Source organism: Podarcis erhardii, assembly GCF_964252035.2.
Source record: "Podarcis erhardii genome assembly, chromosome: 16".
Lineage (NCBI taxonomy): Eukaryota > Metazoa > Chordata > Lepidosauria > Squamata > Lacertidae > Podarcis > Podarcis erhardii.
This window is the reverse complement of record NC_138514.1, coordinates 30,665,244-30,681,592: the sequence shown is the minus strand read 5'-3', so window position 1 is coordinate 30,681,592 and position 16,349 is coordinate 30,665,244. Positions and strand designations below refer to the sequence as shown.

The 16,349-nt window shown below is 47.9% G+C and overlaps 1 protein-coding gene across 3 annotated transcripts in view; it reads right to left on the bottom strand.

Moving 5' to 3' along the window:
• Positions 1-16,349, bottom strand: part of CLUH (clustered mitochondria homolog) — a 77,842-nt gene that overhangs the window by 33,285 nt on the left and 28,208 nt on the right. For 2 of the 3 annotated variants that reach the window (XM_081843438.1, XM_081843437.1), the window contains exons 2-5: positions 9,281-9,474; positions 5,203-5,374; positions 3,011-3,154; positions 229-356 (exon numbers count right to left, since the gene is read on the bottom strand). In XM_081843438.1, the coding sequence (XP_081699564.1) occupies positions 229-356; positions 3,011-3,154; positions 5,203-5,374; positions 9,281-9,474 (638 nt within the window). Of the gene's footprint in view, positions 1-228; positions 357-3,010; positions 3,155-5,202; positions 5,375-9,280; positions 9,475-10,205; positions 10,350-16,349 lie in introns of those variants that run through there. The other variant, XM_081843439.1, reaches the window with a different exon arrangement.

The window sequence follows — 16,349 nt, the reverse complement described above, 5'->3', positions numbered from 1 at the left end:
CTTCCTATGATACACTGAAATGGGCCACAACCCCCCAGGGTTTCAGCCAGGGAGTCCTTCTAGCTGGGGACAGAACCTGGGACCAAACAGATGCCCTGCCCCCGAGCTATGATCACCTGGGTGGGGGGGAATGAGGGGGCAGGCAGGTGGATGTCCTGCCTTTGGGAAGGCGCTGGCCCAGGTGGGGCAAGCCTGGTGCTACCCCCTGCTCAGTTCTTAGGTCTCTACCTTCCAGTCTCTGTTCTGAGGCTGAAGGGGGCAGAGGGGCCGCTCTTTACTCCCTGGCAGGATATGTTCAGGAGGGGTACAATCGATCTGCTCCAATTCTGCGCCCTTCTTCTTCCTCTTGCCGCTGTCTGGAACAAAGCAGAAGGGAACAGGAGAGCAGTCAGCACGATCAAGAGGCAGGGGAGAAGCAAAATCGTCACCTTCTTTTTTGCACTGGGGCTGGGTGTGGGGAGAAAGGACCACAAGGTCTAGAGCAGGCACAGGCAAACTCGGCCCTCCAGATGTTTTGGGACTACAACTCCCATCATCCCTAGCTAACAGGACCAGTGGTCAGGGATGATGGGAGTTGTAGTCCCAAAACATCTGGAGGGCCGAGTTTGCCTATGCCTGGCCTAGAGACTTGCTTCGTGACACAAGCTCATTCTCGGGACCCTGAATTAAAACACCCAATGCTTACTCCTAAGACAGGCTTCCTCAGACTCGGCCCTCCAGATGTTTTGAGACTACAGTTCCCATCACCTCTGACCACTGGGTCCTGTTAGCTAGGGATCATGGGAGTTGGAGGCCAAAAACATCTGGAGGGCCAAGTTTGAGGAAGCCTGTCCTAAGAGGTGGGAAATTACCCCTTGCCTTTGGCCATGCCTGCTGGGAGTTGTAGTTCAGCAAGAACCAGAGGGCCAAATGTTCCCTGCCACCTGCATTAGTTCCAAGAGGTGGGAAAGCTGCAGTTCTCCAGAAGATATTGGACTACATCATCCAGTGCTGTCTGGGTTGATGCATTCTGGGAGTCTAGCAGCATCCTAAGGTTACCAATTCTCAGTCCTTGTCCCGAAACTTGAGTTACACCCCTTCAGACGACAGCTCACATGCCAGAATGCGCTTCCTTAAGAAACAAAAGCTTTCCTTCTATATTTGCTGCAGTCAAACCAACAATTCATGCTTTGCCAGATAGGCACCTGAAGGGGAAGGGGCTGAGGCTCAAAGAGCTTTCTTGTAAACTTGCTAGAGGGAACTCCATGAGGTCACTTCCCCTTTGCGTCTCGGCAGGAAGAGCATGCTAACTATAGATGCTCCTCCCTGTGTGGGTGAAAACTCTTTCCAACTATGTCTGCAACGGTGTTCTCACACCTGTAACTCTGAGCTCCAGCTCAGACTCCATTTTTAAGCTAGACTTCTGTATGTCTTAGTAAATCCATTACACATTTTAAGCCTGCCTGCACCAAGCTGCTGTAATCTTGATATTCTTCAAGACCTATACTGAGTAAATGTTATATTTTAAGGGGTGAAGGGAGGGGGGTAATGCCAGGAAAATCCAGTCTGCCTTAAAACATCCAGGATTACCAATACAGTGGTACCTCGGGTTACATATGCTTCAGGTTACATATGCTTCAGGTTACAGACTCTGCTAACCCAGAAATAGTACATGGGGTTAATAATAATAATAATAATAATAATAATAATAATAATAATAATAATTTATTATTTGTACCCCGCCCATCTGGCTGGGTTTCCCCAGCCACTCTGGGCGGCTTCCATAAAAACCAAAAAGACACTAAAATATCACAGATTAAAAACTTCCCTGAACAGGGCTGCCTTAAGATGTCTTCTGAATGTCAGGTAGTTATTTATCGCTTTGACATCTGATGGGAGGGCATTCCACAGGGCAGGCACCACTACCGAGAAGGCCCTCTGCCTGGTTCCCTGTAGCGTTGCTTCTCGCAATGAGGGAACTGCCAGAAGGCCCTTGGCGCTGGACCTCAGCGTCCGGACAGAACGATGGGGGTGGAGACGCTCCTTCAGGTATACTGGGCCGACGCCGTTTAGGGCTTTAAAGGTCAGCACCAGCACTTTGAATTGTGCTCAGAAACGTACTGGGAGCCAATGTAGGTCTTTCAAGACCGGTGTTATGTGGTCTCGGCGGCCGCCCCCAGTCACCAGTCTAGCTGCCGCATTCTGGATTAGTTGTAGTTTCCGAGTCACCTTCAAAGGTAGCCCCACGTAGAGCGCATTGCAGTAGTCCAAGCGGGAGATAACTAGAGCATGCACCACTCTGGCGAGACAGTCCGCGGGCAGGTAGGGTCTCAGCCTGCGTACCAGATGGAGCTGGTAGACAGCTGCCCTGGATACAGAATTGACCTGCGCCTCCATGGACAGCTGTGAGTCCAGAATGACTCACAGGCTGCGCACCTGGTCCTTCAGGGGCACAGTTACCCCATTCAGGACCAGGTTAAGAACTTTGCTTCAGGATGAGAACAGAAATCAGGCTCCGGCAGCGCGGTGGCAGCAGGAGGCCCCTTTAGCTAAAGTGGTGCTTCACGTTAAGAACTGTTTCAGGTTAAGAACAGACTTACAGAACGAATTAAGTACTTAACCTGAGGTACCACTGTATACCAAAAAGCTAAAACTAGCCTATCCAAACTTGCCTTTAAGCTGCAAATGGATGGAACTCTGCTGAACTCACTAAAGTGAGGAAGGAAGAATAATATCTAATAAATGCATATTCTCCTAGCATCTAATCAAATCCCTACACAATCCCCCCTTGGTCCGACAGGGTTTCTCACTCGTGGGTCTCCAGCTGTGTTTTTTTGGACTACAAATCCCACCATCCCTAACTAGCAGGACCGGTGGTCAGGGATGATGGGACTTGTAGTCCAAAAACAGCTAGAGACCCACGATCGCGAAACCCTGACCTTGCTTAACAGGCCAGGGGAGCACAAAGCAAAGCATAGCCTCCCGAAACAGAAGCAACAGGGAAACCGCGACCCCACTCTCTCTCTCGTACCTCCAAGGTCCCCTTCGGTGAAGACGGTGAGGAACGACAGGGAGTTGCAGTCGACGCCGTTGAAAGCGTCCGAGGGGTCGAGGCTCTTCAGGAGGTCTCGGATGTGGCGGACGTGTATTCTAGCTTCTCGGACTGTGTAGGGTTCTGGGAAGGTTTGGGGGTTGCAAGGAAAGAAGGAGAAGGGTTGAAAAAGAAAAAAGGATTGAGGAGCATGTTGGGTTTCATATGGAGTCCCGTGTCCAGTTCTGGGGGCTACACTTTCTGAAGAACCCGAGGGATGCTTGGCTGACCTGGTGAGCTTGATGGCAACATGGGGGTCGTGAAGGCAGGTTTCTACAGCCCTAGTCCAGCAATGTTAAACTCAAGCCGCCCCCCAACCCCCACATGATGTTCTGTTCCAGCCCTCATGAGCCCCAGCCAGAAGAACCAATGGCCATGGGTATCTTACTTATGGCTGGAACTTTTGCTGGTTGAATAGCATTGGGTAGGACCCGGGATCAAGACCTCCCCCAGTCTTCAAGCTAACTCTGGGTGACCTTGGGGGCTTGTGACTGTCTCTAACCATTCTGTCCTAGGTATGCACTTAGGAGAAAAATATTATGTTTGAAAAGAGGCTTTTGAGTAGGCTTCCTTTTTAGGATTTCTCCTCTGTGGGCAGTGACTTCACAGCTAATCCTGGCTCCTTTTCCATGAATGAGTATTCCACAGATGGGCCAAGGGAGGTACAAGGCAGCACTTGAAGGAACAGTCTTTATATCGGGGTGGGCAACTATGAGACATTGGGCCAAATCTGGCCCGTAGTGCATTCAGTCCTTGGCTATCTCTGCTGCATTTCCACATTTCTCCCTGCCCAGCGTAGTAGCCAAGCAGGTTGCCTAAGGAGGAACAGCTCAGTGTGTGCAAATGGCTGGGTCAAGGTCTGTTGCATGGCTGCGCAGTGCTTAGCTTTTATTAAAAAAATATATTTTCCAGTTTAAAGATATTTTAGCAATACAAATCCAATGTTACAATTAACAGAAATAGTTCGACTTCCTCTCTTTTGAGGTTCCCTTATATTATTTAAAATTCTGTCACTGCATTTTCTTCATTATTCCAGTTATTAGTTCATCCTTGATTTCTCCTTGAATTTCATTCTGTTTGGTTTAAGTTAACCCTGCTAATTAACTTATATGTGTGTGTGCAATAACCTTTTGAAGAATCCACAGTTTCCCCCCAGTCTCTGTGCAATGCTTAGTGGCTAGCAGTTTAGCTTTCTTTCCTCCAGATAAAGTGAGCTGGACCTTACAACTGATAAAACTTTATCGGGCACTATTAGGTCCATGAAAAGGAGCTCTTATTTGGGCATGTGGGTGTGTAAATGCGTGTGGGACAGTGGTGCATGAATTGAGAGCGAGTAGGGATGAAGAGGCAAACCTAGACAGCATCTTAAAAAGCAAAGACATCACCTTGCCAACAAAGGTCCGTATAGTTAAAGCTATGGTTTTCCCAGTAGTGATGTATGGAAGTGAGAGCTGGACCATAAAGAAGGCTGCTCGCCGAAGAATTGATGCTTTTGAATTATGGTGCTGGAGGAGACTCTTGAGAGTCCCATGGACTGCAAGAAGATCCAACCTCTCCATTCTTAAGGAAATCCGCCCTGAGTGCTCACTGGAAGGACAGATCCTGAAGCTGAGGCTCCAATACTTTGGCCACCTCATGAGAAGAGAAGACTCCCTGGAAAAGACCCTGATGTTGGGAAAGATTGAGGACACAAGGAGAAGGGGATGGCAGAGGATGAGATGGTTGGATAGTGTTCTCGAAGCTACAAACATGAGTTTGACCAAACTGCGGGAGGCAGTGGAAGACAGGAGTGCCTGGCGTGCTCTGGTCCAAGGGGTCACGAAGAAGCGGACACAACTAAACGACTAAACAACAACAACAAGGGATGGAGAGACTCTGGGTATGTTGTAAACCACCCTGGGAACTTTGAATGAAGGGTGGAATACAAATTTGATTAATTAATAATAATAGCCTCATGTTGTGAGGATACTAATGGGCAGGGGTCCAATGGCAACAGCATCAGTTGCTGTGAGTCTTATTCCAAAAGCATCTGGGGTGCCACAATCTGCCTACCTGCAATTTATAGGTAGCCTCTTGTTTTAAGAACTTTCATGCCACACATCTGAGGCTGCTAACGTTCTCCCAAGTTTTACCTTCAACTACTTTTAACACGGAGCCTTCTTGCAACCCTTCAATGGTTTTCAGCTCAGCAAAGTTGTCCAAGACGTTGCCGTCCAGCTGCAGGGAGAAGCACGTTCGGTGACAGGTGTCCTCGCGGTCCATCAGCACCTGGTGGATTTCCTGGACCATCTCTTGGGGGGATACCTTGAAAAAGAAGTCAGGACACAGAGATTACATATACTTATTTCTTTATAAAGGGAAGAACGGTATCAACTCAAACTGGCTTAAAAAAAAGGTTCATCGCACATGAAACAAAAACAACAAACTTAGTTTGTACAAAACAAAAATGGGCTTTTAGTGTTGCAGTTCCAGCCCTCTGGAATCAGCTCCCAGTTGAAATTAGGTAGGTGTTGAGTGTCAGGACGTTTAGGCATCTACTGAAGACTTTTTTTTTTTTGCTTAGGGAGGTTTTCCCTGGAGGGGAAGGTCATTTATAAAACATTTTAAAAGTTAAAAGGGAAGAAGAGTTTTGTTTTTCTTCCTTAAAGAAAGAACTCCACAGCTTTTGAACTAGCAGTGAGATGACCCTGTCTCATTTCCCCCTCTTGCCCAGCACTGCTTGTTCTCACTGCCAAGGGGCTTTCAGGCAGAGACCTGCTCCCATCACCTACTTCCTGAAGTTTTTCGTTTTGGTCCTGGAGGTGTCAGAGAACCTGGGACCGTCTGCATGCAAAGCAGGGGCTCTAACCGCTGAGACAGGGGGTTGCTCCAGACACCCTTTACAGTGCATTCTGGATGGTTTGTGCTTATGGCCGCATCCAGGCAGTTATGCATGGATCTGCTACCCATACCACTCTGTACCTGCAAACGTTTTGGTGCAGGCACACAGCTTCGTTCCCATTTGGTACATACCCCAGAGCTTTGTTTTGCCTTCTGGTTCCCACTTTTCCTGCACCGCAGCACCCAAGTGCCCCTCTGTAAAACTGGGAGAGCATTGCAGAACCACTAACAAACTAGAATCATATGTGGATGGCCCAGTATAAACCCACCACCAATTATTGCACTACTGTTGCGTCAATGGCATGTTGCAAAACACACCCACGCACACACACAAAAACCACCCACCAGTCCATGGGTAGGCAAACTAAGGCCTGGGCCCAATCCCTTCTAAATCCAGCCCACGGACGGTCCAGGAATCAGCATGTTTTTACATGAATAGAATGTGTCCTTTTATTTAAAATGTGTCTCTGGGTTATTTGTGGGGCCTGCCTGATGTTTTAACTTGAGTAGAATGTGTCTTTTTATTTTAAATGCATCTCTGGGTTATTTGTGGGGCATAGGAATTCATTCATTATTATTTTTTTTCCAAAATATAGTCCGGCCCCCCACATGCTCTGAGGGACAGTGGACTGGTCCCCTATGAAAAAGTTTGCTGATCCCTGCACCAGTCCATAGCAACCCCACAGTCACCCCCCAAATGGCAGGGGTCCTTATACTGCCTTCCTACTTTATGCTCCTGAATGCACAGTTTGACTCCAGTTTCCTGGGGTTCCACGGTACATCACTACTGGGAACAAAAAAAGACTGCGTGCAACAAAACAGTTTGCCTGCCCCGCAGCCTGCTTTTTACACGTTTCGGCTGCGTGCGCCACGAGGCTGTGTATCAAGCCCTCCGCACGTTCCCCAGGGATGCTGGAATGGACTCTTCCTTTCACCACCACCACCACCATAAAATAGAAATAAAAATAGAACCCTGCTAGGAATTGCCTGATAAATGCTATCACCGGACAAAGGCCACCCAGACTGATCAGGTTAAGCTCCTAGACTGGAGGTGGTTTATAGTAAGCTGCTGCTGCTGCTGCAGAAGCAGGACACTGGCTAATCTAAGCTTATTTTGGAACCAGCAGAAGCAGCATTTTGAAGAGAAAAGGAATTCCTCCCTCTGCCCTGTGTGTGCCTCAGTTTCCCTTGCAAAGGCTGCTTCACTGACATTCTCCTCCCTGCCCACAAAGGCAGCCCGGGAAGAGAGAAAAGGAGCTCAGGGATATTTTTTAAAAAAAGAAATTTTTTTTTTATAAGTTGTGTGTCCTTGTTTCTCAATTTGATCCTTTCACGTGGTTTTGTATGTTTTGCGGCATTTTATGCATTGTGACTTGCTGTTAATTCTCTTTACAGTTTAGCAATTCTTTATCGTAACTCGTAGGTGTAAATGGCTTAACTATTATTTGGTGCTTTTTCATTTTACTGTTTACTATTATATTCCAGTGGATTATGGAATATTGCTTTATCTGATAGAAGTTGTTCTTATTTTAAAGTTATTGCGACTTTTTGCATTAGATCAGATTGTCAATATTAACATTTGAATTTTTTATTATTATGTTTTATATGTGTCAGAAGCTGCCCAGAGTGGCCAGGGCAACCCAGCCAGATGGGCAGGGTATAAATAAAACAACAACAATTAATTATTATTACTATTATTATTATTATTATTAGGTGTGTTTAAACAGTTACTATCAGCAATGCATGGATCTTAAACCTATAAGTTCACATGAGCCTTTCAGATGTCCAAATAGGTACCCACACAAAATTGATGCATATATTATTATTATTATTATTATTATTATTATTATTATTATTATTGCAACCACCACAACCGCTACTACAATTTAATACCCGTTCTTCATTCTGAATATGAAATATGTTCAAATGCAGCCAGGGCAGTACGTTCCTCAGTCTACTGCATAACAGATAGATGCAGCCAACCTGAGATGCTTTAAGCTGAGTTTCATAGAATCTGGAATTGCAGAATTGGAAAGGACCCTGAGGATCGTTCTAGTCCAACCCCCTGCAATGCAGGAATATGCAGTTGTCCCATACGAAGACCAAACCTGCATATTTACCCTTTCCAGGCTCAAAGCCTAAGTCTCTTCTAAGCCACCACTAAGGGCTGGTGGGCCAGATCTACCTGCAGAATAGCCACCCCCTGGCTCCAGAAGATGGGCTCCCCTCAGAGATATGCTTGCTCTTTCAATCACCTGAGCTCTTGACCAAGTTGAGGACACCTGGGAGGCACCCAACGCAAACGCCGAAATGGCGGCAAACCCGGTTAGCCACTCTGGGCTTAAGCAATTGGGATCCAAGGCAGCTTTCCCCAATGCAGTATCCTATAAATCAGGGTTTCCAAAACTTGGATCTCCAGCTGTTTTTGGATGACAGCTCCCATCATCCTTAGCTAGCAGGAGCAGTGGTCAGGGATGGTGGGAACTGTAGTACCGTGGTAAGGTAAAGGTAAAGGGACCCCTGACCATGAGGTCCAGTCATGACCGACTCTGGGGTTGTGGCGCTCATCTCGCTTTATTGGCCGAGGGAGCCGGCGTACAGCTTCCGGGTCATGTGGCCAGCATGACTAAGCCGCTTCTGGCAAACCAGAGCAGCGCACGGAAACGCCGTTTACCTTCCCGCCAGAGCGGTACCTATTTATCTACTTGCACTCTGACATGCTTTCGAACTGCTAGGTTGGCAGGAGCAGGGACCAAGCAATGGGAGCTCACCCCATCATGGGGATTCAAACCCCCAACCTTCTGATCGACAAGTCCTAGGCTCTGTGGTTTAACCCACAGCGCCACCCACATCCTTGGGCTATAGACGCTTCAGGTTACAGACACTTCAGGTTACAGACTCCGCTAACCCTGAAATAGTACCTTGGGTTAAGAACTTTGCTTCAGGATAGAACAGAAATCATGCGGCGGTGGCGTGGGAGGCCCCATTAGCTAAAATGGTACCTCAGGTTAAGAACAGACCTCCAGAATGAATTAAGTTCTTAACCCAAGGTACCACTGTACAAAAAACAGCTGGAGACCCGAGTTTGGGGAAACAGTGACCTAGATGTTGTTGGACTTCTGCTCCCATCAGCTCCGGCCTGCATGGACAATTGTCAGGTATGATGGGAATTGTAGCCCAGCATAACTTAGAGGGTACCCTATTGGAGAAGACAGATTTGAGGCAATAACAGCAACAGCAATGAAACACAGCGGACCCAATTTGTACACCCGGAGAGGAAGGGGGCCAGCCAAGGAGATTTTGACCAGAAGTACTTCCAGAGACACTCACTTGCAGGGGGAAAGGTTCGACTGCCGGCGCATGGACTTTGACCGTAAAACCGGTGTCCTGGATGACGATAACCTCTTGGTCGTTCCCATCGTCTGCGTGGTCTGTTTCTTCGTGGCCGTTCTGCCTGGTCTCCTCGTTGTGGTTCTCGTGCAAGCCATCGCCATTCATCAGGGTTATGCTGGGCGGGGGTTGCTCTAGCCGAAAAGAAAGGGAGACCAATTTAGGTTTTTGCCAGCTGGAGACCCTAAAATACATTGATACAGCAGCGGTCTCGGTTTTCTGGAAAAGTAATACAGTTGTATCTTGGCTCCCAAATGCCACAAACCCGGAAGTGAGTGTTCTGGTTTGCGAACATTATTTGAACTTGAAGCTGCGCTTTGGTTTCTCAACATTTTGGAAGTTGAATGGACTTCCAGAACAGATTCCGTTCAACTTCCGAGTTATGGCTGTAGTTTCCACTGCCCTAAACCACAGGGGATCGGGAGCCTCAAGTTGATTCTCTCCCAACAGTCAGAAATACTGGAACAGAAACACCCGATTATGAAAACACCAGATAAAAGCGTCATTGACGTGAGTTTAAATGCTATATTTTTCAGTTCTGTAAATGTCCAAGGCAGGACCATTCAAACAACAATTTGACCTCTGTCTGCCCACAGCCGACCTCCTCCTTGCCCTTAGTCTCAGTGTTGCCCTTGCAGAAATCAGCAAGGAGGATGGGGACAAAACAGGAATTAGTTGAATCTGCTTGCTGTTGGCTTTGGCGCCACCTACTGTTGGCCTTCCTCCCTTCCATCCAATGGGTCCCAGACACACTGCCCACTAAACTACACTGCTTATAAAACAGCACTAATCCTGGCACAGCAAGGAGATGGAAGGAGAAGCTCAAACCAAGTCTCTTGCCTTCCCACATTTCACAAAAGCTCACCCAGGTGTGGGTCGCCGGCAGGAGATCCCAACTTGCCACAGGGAACCAGCCCTGTGAGGCTCGATTGTGACAGCAGATGCCTTGGTGGTTCACAAGCTGAAAAGGCAGCTTCTGAGCTGCGCTAGGCCAGGGGCCCGGTTGCAAATTCCACTCTGGTTCTCTCTCCCCATCCCCTTTCCAAGCTGGCGCTTACGAGAAAGGCACGTTTAGCCTTATCTCTCTTTTTCCCTTGCCCAAATGAGCAACGCCCTTTTCTCTGCCTGAGGCAGAGGACATGCCCCAAGAGGGGAAAAACACAGGCAACCAACAGAGTAAGACTGTACAGCAGGGGTCAGCAAATGTTTTCAGCAGGGGGCCGGACTATCTTTTTTTTTGGGGGGGGGGGAATGAACAAATTCCTATGCCCCACAAATAACCCAGAGATGCATTTTAAATAAAAACACACATTCTACTCATGTAAAAACACACTGATTCCCAGACCGTCCGTGGGCCGGTTTTAGAAGGCGATTGGGCTGGATCCAGCCCCCGGGCCTTAGTTTGCCTACCACACAGTAAAGGCACATTTAAAGCACCCAAAACAAGAACCCTGGGAAGTGTAATTTACCCCTCACAGAGCTACAACTCCCGGCACCCTTAACACAGTACAGTTTCCAGGATTCTATTTTTGGGGGGGTAGGAGTGAGGTGGGGAGTGCTTTAACTGAATGATTAAAAGCAAAAAGAGGCAAAAATGCAGGGAGGGAGTGGATTGCAATTCTCCCCCCCCTTTTTTTGAAGAGTAAAAATCATTCACAGTTTGAAGTTTGAAGAGACTTATTTAACTAAAATCACCAGGCGCTGGGCGTGGGCAGAGCTGCAGAGCCCTGAGGCATCTGTAAACTCCTGCAGAGGAGCTGCCAATTGCATGAAAAGGGATTGTTACCTTGATAATCTTCCTCCCTCCTGCGCATGCAGGAAGGGGGGGAGAGCAGAGAGTCTTGTGCAGCTGCAGTCCTTTCCCCCCCTGCCCCCTGAACACCACACATATGGTTCCTTAGCTTGCAAAGACAGAGGCTTAGAGGACTCTGGCGACTTTGAGGAGTTTAAAGTCGGAAGGTAAGGACTTATTCTCACGCTAGGTACCAGAGCGTGCGGAAGGGAGGCGGAGAGAAAGAGAGGCTGTGTGACCAAGCAAGCAGGCTTGCCTTTTGAGAAGCGGTGTCCCTTTCAGCGCCACGGGAGCAGAGTTCAATTCCCAAGTCGTGCAACTTAAATAAACTTTGCACAACTTTGCAAAATTCATGCAAGTAAGGCAAAAAAAGAGGGTACCACACAGCCCACCCCCCATGGCCACTAGAGGTTCTAATTTGCACACTGAGGACTGGAAACTTGCTGCATATTGTCGAGTTCTCAGGATGCTTCTTTCGTGCTGCCAATTCTGCATTTATGTGACGCTCGCGGGAAACACACAACCCTGCCAATCAATGGATCAACTATTATTCTTTTCAAATCGTATCCTCCCTGGCAAACCAGATTGGGAGCTTGCAAATTTGTGGCGAATGTGAGTATCAATGCTTCCCAATGCAGCTTACAAAAAACACACCCAAAGGCAACTGACAGGCCAATACACAACATCAAAACCTTTGGGCTTCCCACTAGGGCAACTGATTAGTGACTGAGATCAGGATGCTGGACCAGGTGGGTCTTTAAGTCTGATCCATAAAGGCTATACTCATATTGCATCACAATTCTGTCCTCTTACATTCTACAGGAACTTGGTGCTACCACTGAGAAGTCCCTGCCTTCAGCAAATGCTGACTTTTGAATAGTCTCGGATAATCATTTGTGCAAGGGCTGAGGACAGCACACATGATTTGGACGCCGAAGTTCCAAATTCATCCCCCTAGCAGATCTGCAAAAGATGCCAGTCAAATCCTGTTTTAGTTACTAGAAAGGAGATTATGAGTAAACACCAGGAAGACGGTGCAGCCAATCGGAAGCTACGGAAGCCTCGCCGGACGTTCAGCTTCCAAAAGAATGTTCGAAAACCGGAACATTCACTTCCAGGTTTCGATTGATCGGGAATCAAAACGTTTGAAAACTAGTCTGTTCAAAAACCAAGGTACGACTTTACAGTGGTACCTCGTTCCGAAGGTCCGTACTTAACCTGAAGCACCACTTTAGCTAATGGGGCCTCCTGCTGCTGCCGCACCGCCGGAGCACAATTTCTGTTCTCATCCTGAAGCAAAGTTCTTAACCTGAAGCACTATTTCTGGGTTAGTGGAGTCCGTAACCTGAAGCATATGTAACCCGAGGTACCACTGTATTGTATTTGGACTGCGACACTATCGGTCGTTTGCTGCCCTGGACTCCTAAATAGGATGAAAGCGGGCATGCAGAGATCTTCAATAAATAAGATAAAGGAAGGGGGATTTTATGTGGGTGAAAAGGCATGCAGCACTCCTAGACTCAAAAACCACTGGTGCTCAATCTAGGGTGGTGCGGCAGACCAGCAGCCGTCTCCTTGCCAAAAAGGACAAACACCGTGAAGCCAGAAATTGCAACACAGCAAGATCAAAGGGCAATCATATGAAGGAGGGGGTACCTTTGTCCTGTAAGTTTGGGAAGGGAGAGGGAAGAGAAGGAGAGACAGAAGAACGGCTTGCAAGGCAACATCCTTCCCAGAGATCTCTCTCAGCCCCACCCACCCCCAATTTAAAATGAACGAACTCAAGACCCTGAATAATGTTCCTTCATTCCAGGACTGTTTCCTACAGAGAGAAGTTTCAGACGATGTGGAAACACCGTGAACTTTTGCATAACAGAATTCCTGCACAGGCGTTGGAATACTTAAAAATCCATTGCACAACCGATTTCCACAGCTGTCCTATCACATCCCGAGGGTTCAGAGCGTGGGCAAGGCATAGGGACCCCTTCTGCAGGCCCATTTCGGCTCTGCTCAGTTTCTCAATCTTCCAACCTTCTCTTCAGTTCCCCACATCTGGTTGTGACTTTTAAAAAAAAGTTCCCTTGGAAATTCGCGAGCATCTTAGCGCCAAGTTATCCCAACACAGGCAGCGAGCAATTTATGTGCAATCCAATCGACATGTGCATCATCGCAACCCAAAAATGGCCAGAAGGGAGGCGGCGGAATGGGCTTATGTGATTGCATGCAGGGCTCAGGAACATAACCGCCGCACACAAAGGTCGTTGCCTGCGTACATCTTTCTGCAGAGCTGTTTCCCTTAACCTAATGCATTTGCGTTGATTTCAGTAATAGTTGGGTGCGCTGGTTTCAGCAGTTCATGCATTTCCATGTGTATTGTACCACAACAGATGCACACACTGGCAGGACAACAGCATTTGCAAAATTCATAGGAACACGAATCTCTAAGGGCGACTTTGTTTTAGCCAGCATGAGTTAGGTAGGTTCACCTTTCATTGTGAACTGAACCGATTTCTTCTCCATCCTTAGTAAAAGCTAAAGGGTGGTGGATGGTGGTGGGGAATAGCAGTCACACAGCGAGAAATGTGAGCTCAAGTGAGCATAAACACATGAAATTGCCTTACTCAAAGCTTGAACTTTGTCCATTTTGGTCTGTCTCCCTCTCTCCTCCTCCTCCGAGAGATTCTTTCAGCTGAAAGCCCCATGGATGGAACAAGGAAACTATTGCATGCAGAAAAGTATCTGCTCTCTCACCAAGCCAGTGGTTCTCAAATTTTTCTCTCTACAAGAACATTTCAGCAGCTGAATGCCAAGCCTCACAAGGGGGTGGGGAGAAGACCTTCAGATCTTTTATGGGTGGCATGCAGACAATGTCATAGAATCATGAAATTGGAAGAGGACCCAAGGATCATCTAATCCGACCCCCTGCAATGCAAGGAATATGCAGCCATCCCACCCAGGGATCGAACCTGCAACCTTGGAAAGTTGTTCATGCAGCAAGTCTTGCAGAAATGTTGCAGTGTGGGGAACCTTTGGCCCGCTAGGTGTTGAGGAACTACACCTCCCACCATCCCTGGCCACTGGCTCGCTTGCGGGGGCTGATGGGAGTTGTAGTTCGGCAACATCTGGAAGGCCAAGGGGTTTCCCGCAGTGCTCATGATGCAGCCACAGAGCCGGCACACTTCCCAGCAGTTCAACATGGGGCGGGAAGAAGAAGAACGCGGCTATAGTGCTGGAATGATATGCGAAAATGGCAGACATCACCTGATAGCCCGAATGCATGCAATGCTCCCAGAACGGGCTTTATGCTCAGGTTTCCAGAGTCCTGGCTTTCTGCAAAACCCACCCATCAAGACATCTTCTTGTCAGACGCAGCAATCTCTCTAAGAACTTGTGTTTAAACAGAAATATCCCCAATTGGATTATCCGTGTTTAAGAGATTAACCCGTCTGTGTGCCAGCCACGCAGGTGTTAAGTTTCTTTTGGGTTTTGTTTCAAAGAGACACGCAAGTCTTTCAACCTTGAAGATCAAGAGAATGCTATGCTGGTGCGAGGGCTGGCGCTGCTTAAGTTCAGCAGCAAGCGTGCTTGCTAGCCGTAAGCTATTTTCAAATGCGGCCCCCTCGGAACTCCCCCTCCCCGAATGTGGCCCTCTGGACTGTGGGGACTTCTCTTTGCCCCAGAGAAGAGTTGGGGGTTTGTGGGAGTTGGCAACAAAAAAGGAGGGACATTGTTTTTTTGGATTGCCGATTCTCTACATCTGCTAATACAACTCCCAAGAATTTTGGCAAAAATGTTTCTGCGTCTCGGATGGAAGCTCATTCAAAATTCCTCAACTGACTCTTCCATTAGCTGGGATAGCTCAGTCGGTAGAGCATGAGACGCTTAATCTCAGGGTCATGCGTTCAAGCCCCACACTGGAGAAAAAGATCCCTGGATTGCAACTCTATGCTTCCATGACATAACACTGGTCCTAAAGGATCTACTTTGACTCCCGATACATTTCCAAGCACAATTCAAAGTGTTGGTGCTGACCTTTAAAGCCCTAAATGGCCTCAGCTCACTATACCTGAAGGAGTGTCTCCACCCCCATCATTCAGCCCGGACACTGAGGTCCAGTGCCAAGGGCCTTCTGGTGGTTCCCTCATTGCGAGAAGTGAGGTTACAGGGAACCAGGCAAGAGGGGCCTTCTCAGTAGTGGCACCCACGCCCTCCCAGCAGATGTCAAGGAAACAAACAACTATTTGACTTCTAGAAGACATCTGAAGACAGCCCTGTATAGGAAAGTTTTTAAACATTTGATGTTTTATTAGCCCAGGGCTGCCAAGGTGGAATGTTCTCAGTTGGTTAGAGAGTGGTGCTGATAATACCAAGGTTGCAGGTTCGATCCCCGTATGGGACAGCTGCATATTCCTGCATTGCAGGGGGTTGGACTAGATGATCCTCAGGGTCCTTTTCCAATTATACAATTCTAAGACATGCTGGGTGAACCAAAGACACACACAACAGACGGCTTCTGCACTTCCACAATGTTGTTTTTTAAAAAAACACATGACTCCTCCCCCCCCCCCCCGGTCAGGAGGAAAACGTTAAAACTACCACACCGACACGAGGTCAAGGTTCCAAGTCCTCTTTCTGGCTCGATGTTTGATCTCCAGGCACGGCCTGCTTTTCTACGGAAGCCGTTCCTTCTCCGTCACAACCGTCAAAAAGGCATTTGAATGGCACTCCGCACAGCAAGACCTGCGGCTGGCCTTTCTACATTAAACATTAACCCCTGTTCCCTGAAAGAATGTGCAGGAAATCAACATACATGATGCATGTGTGTCTCTACCGGAAATTCCAGGTTTGCAATATATAAGGTACGTTCTCCTCCACGTAGAAGCACACGCAAACACAGAGAGCCAAAGCCAGTCTTTGCCCAATCTGGCACCCTCCAAATGTTCCGGACTACATTTCCCAGCAGGCCCAGCCAGCACAGCCTGATGGGAATTGCGGTCCAAACTATCTAGAAGCCACCAGGGCTGGTGAAGAGCAGCCACAGTCCACCCAAACCACACCCTAGCTTCACCATAGTTGAATAATTTGAAAGCTGACGCCTCCTCTACAGCTGCCATTACTAAGCTTATACCTCAGCTCTTCTCCACAGAGCAAGAGGCAGCATGCCTGGTACTCGCCCTCTCTGCTTGCTCCTCACAACAACCCTGTGAGGTAGGTAGG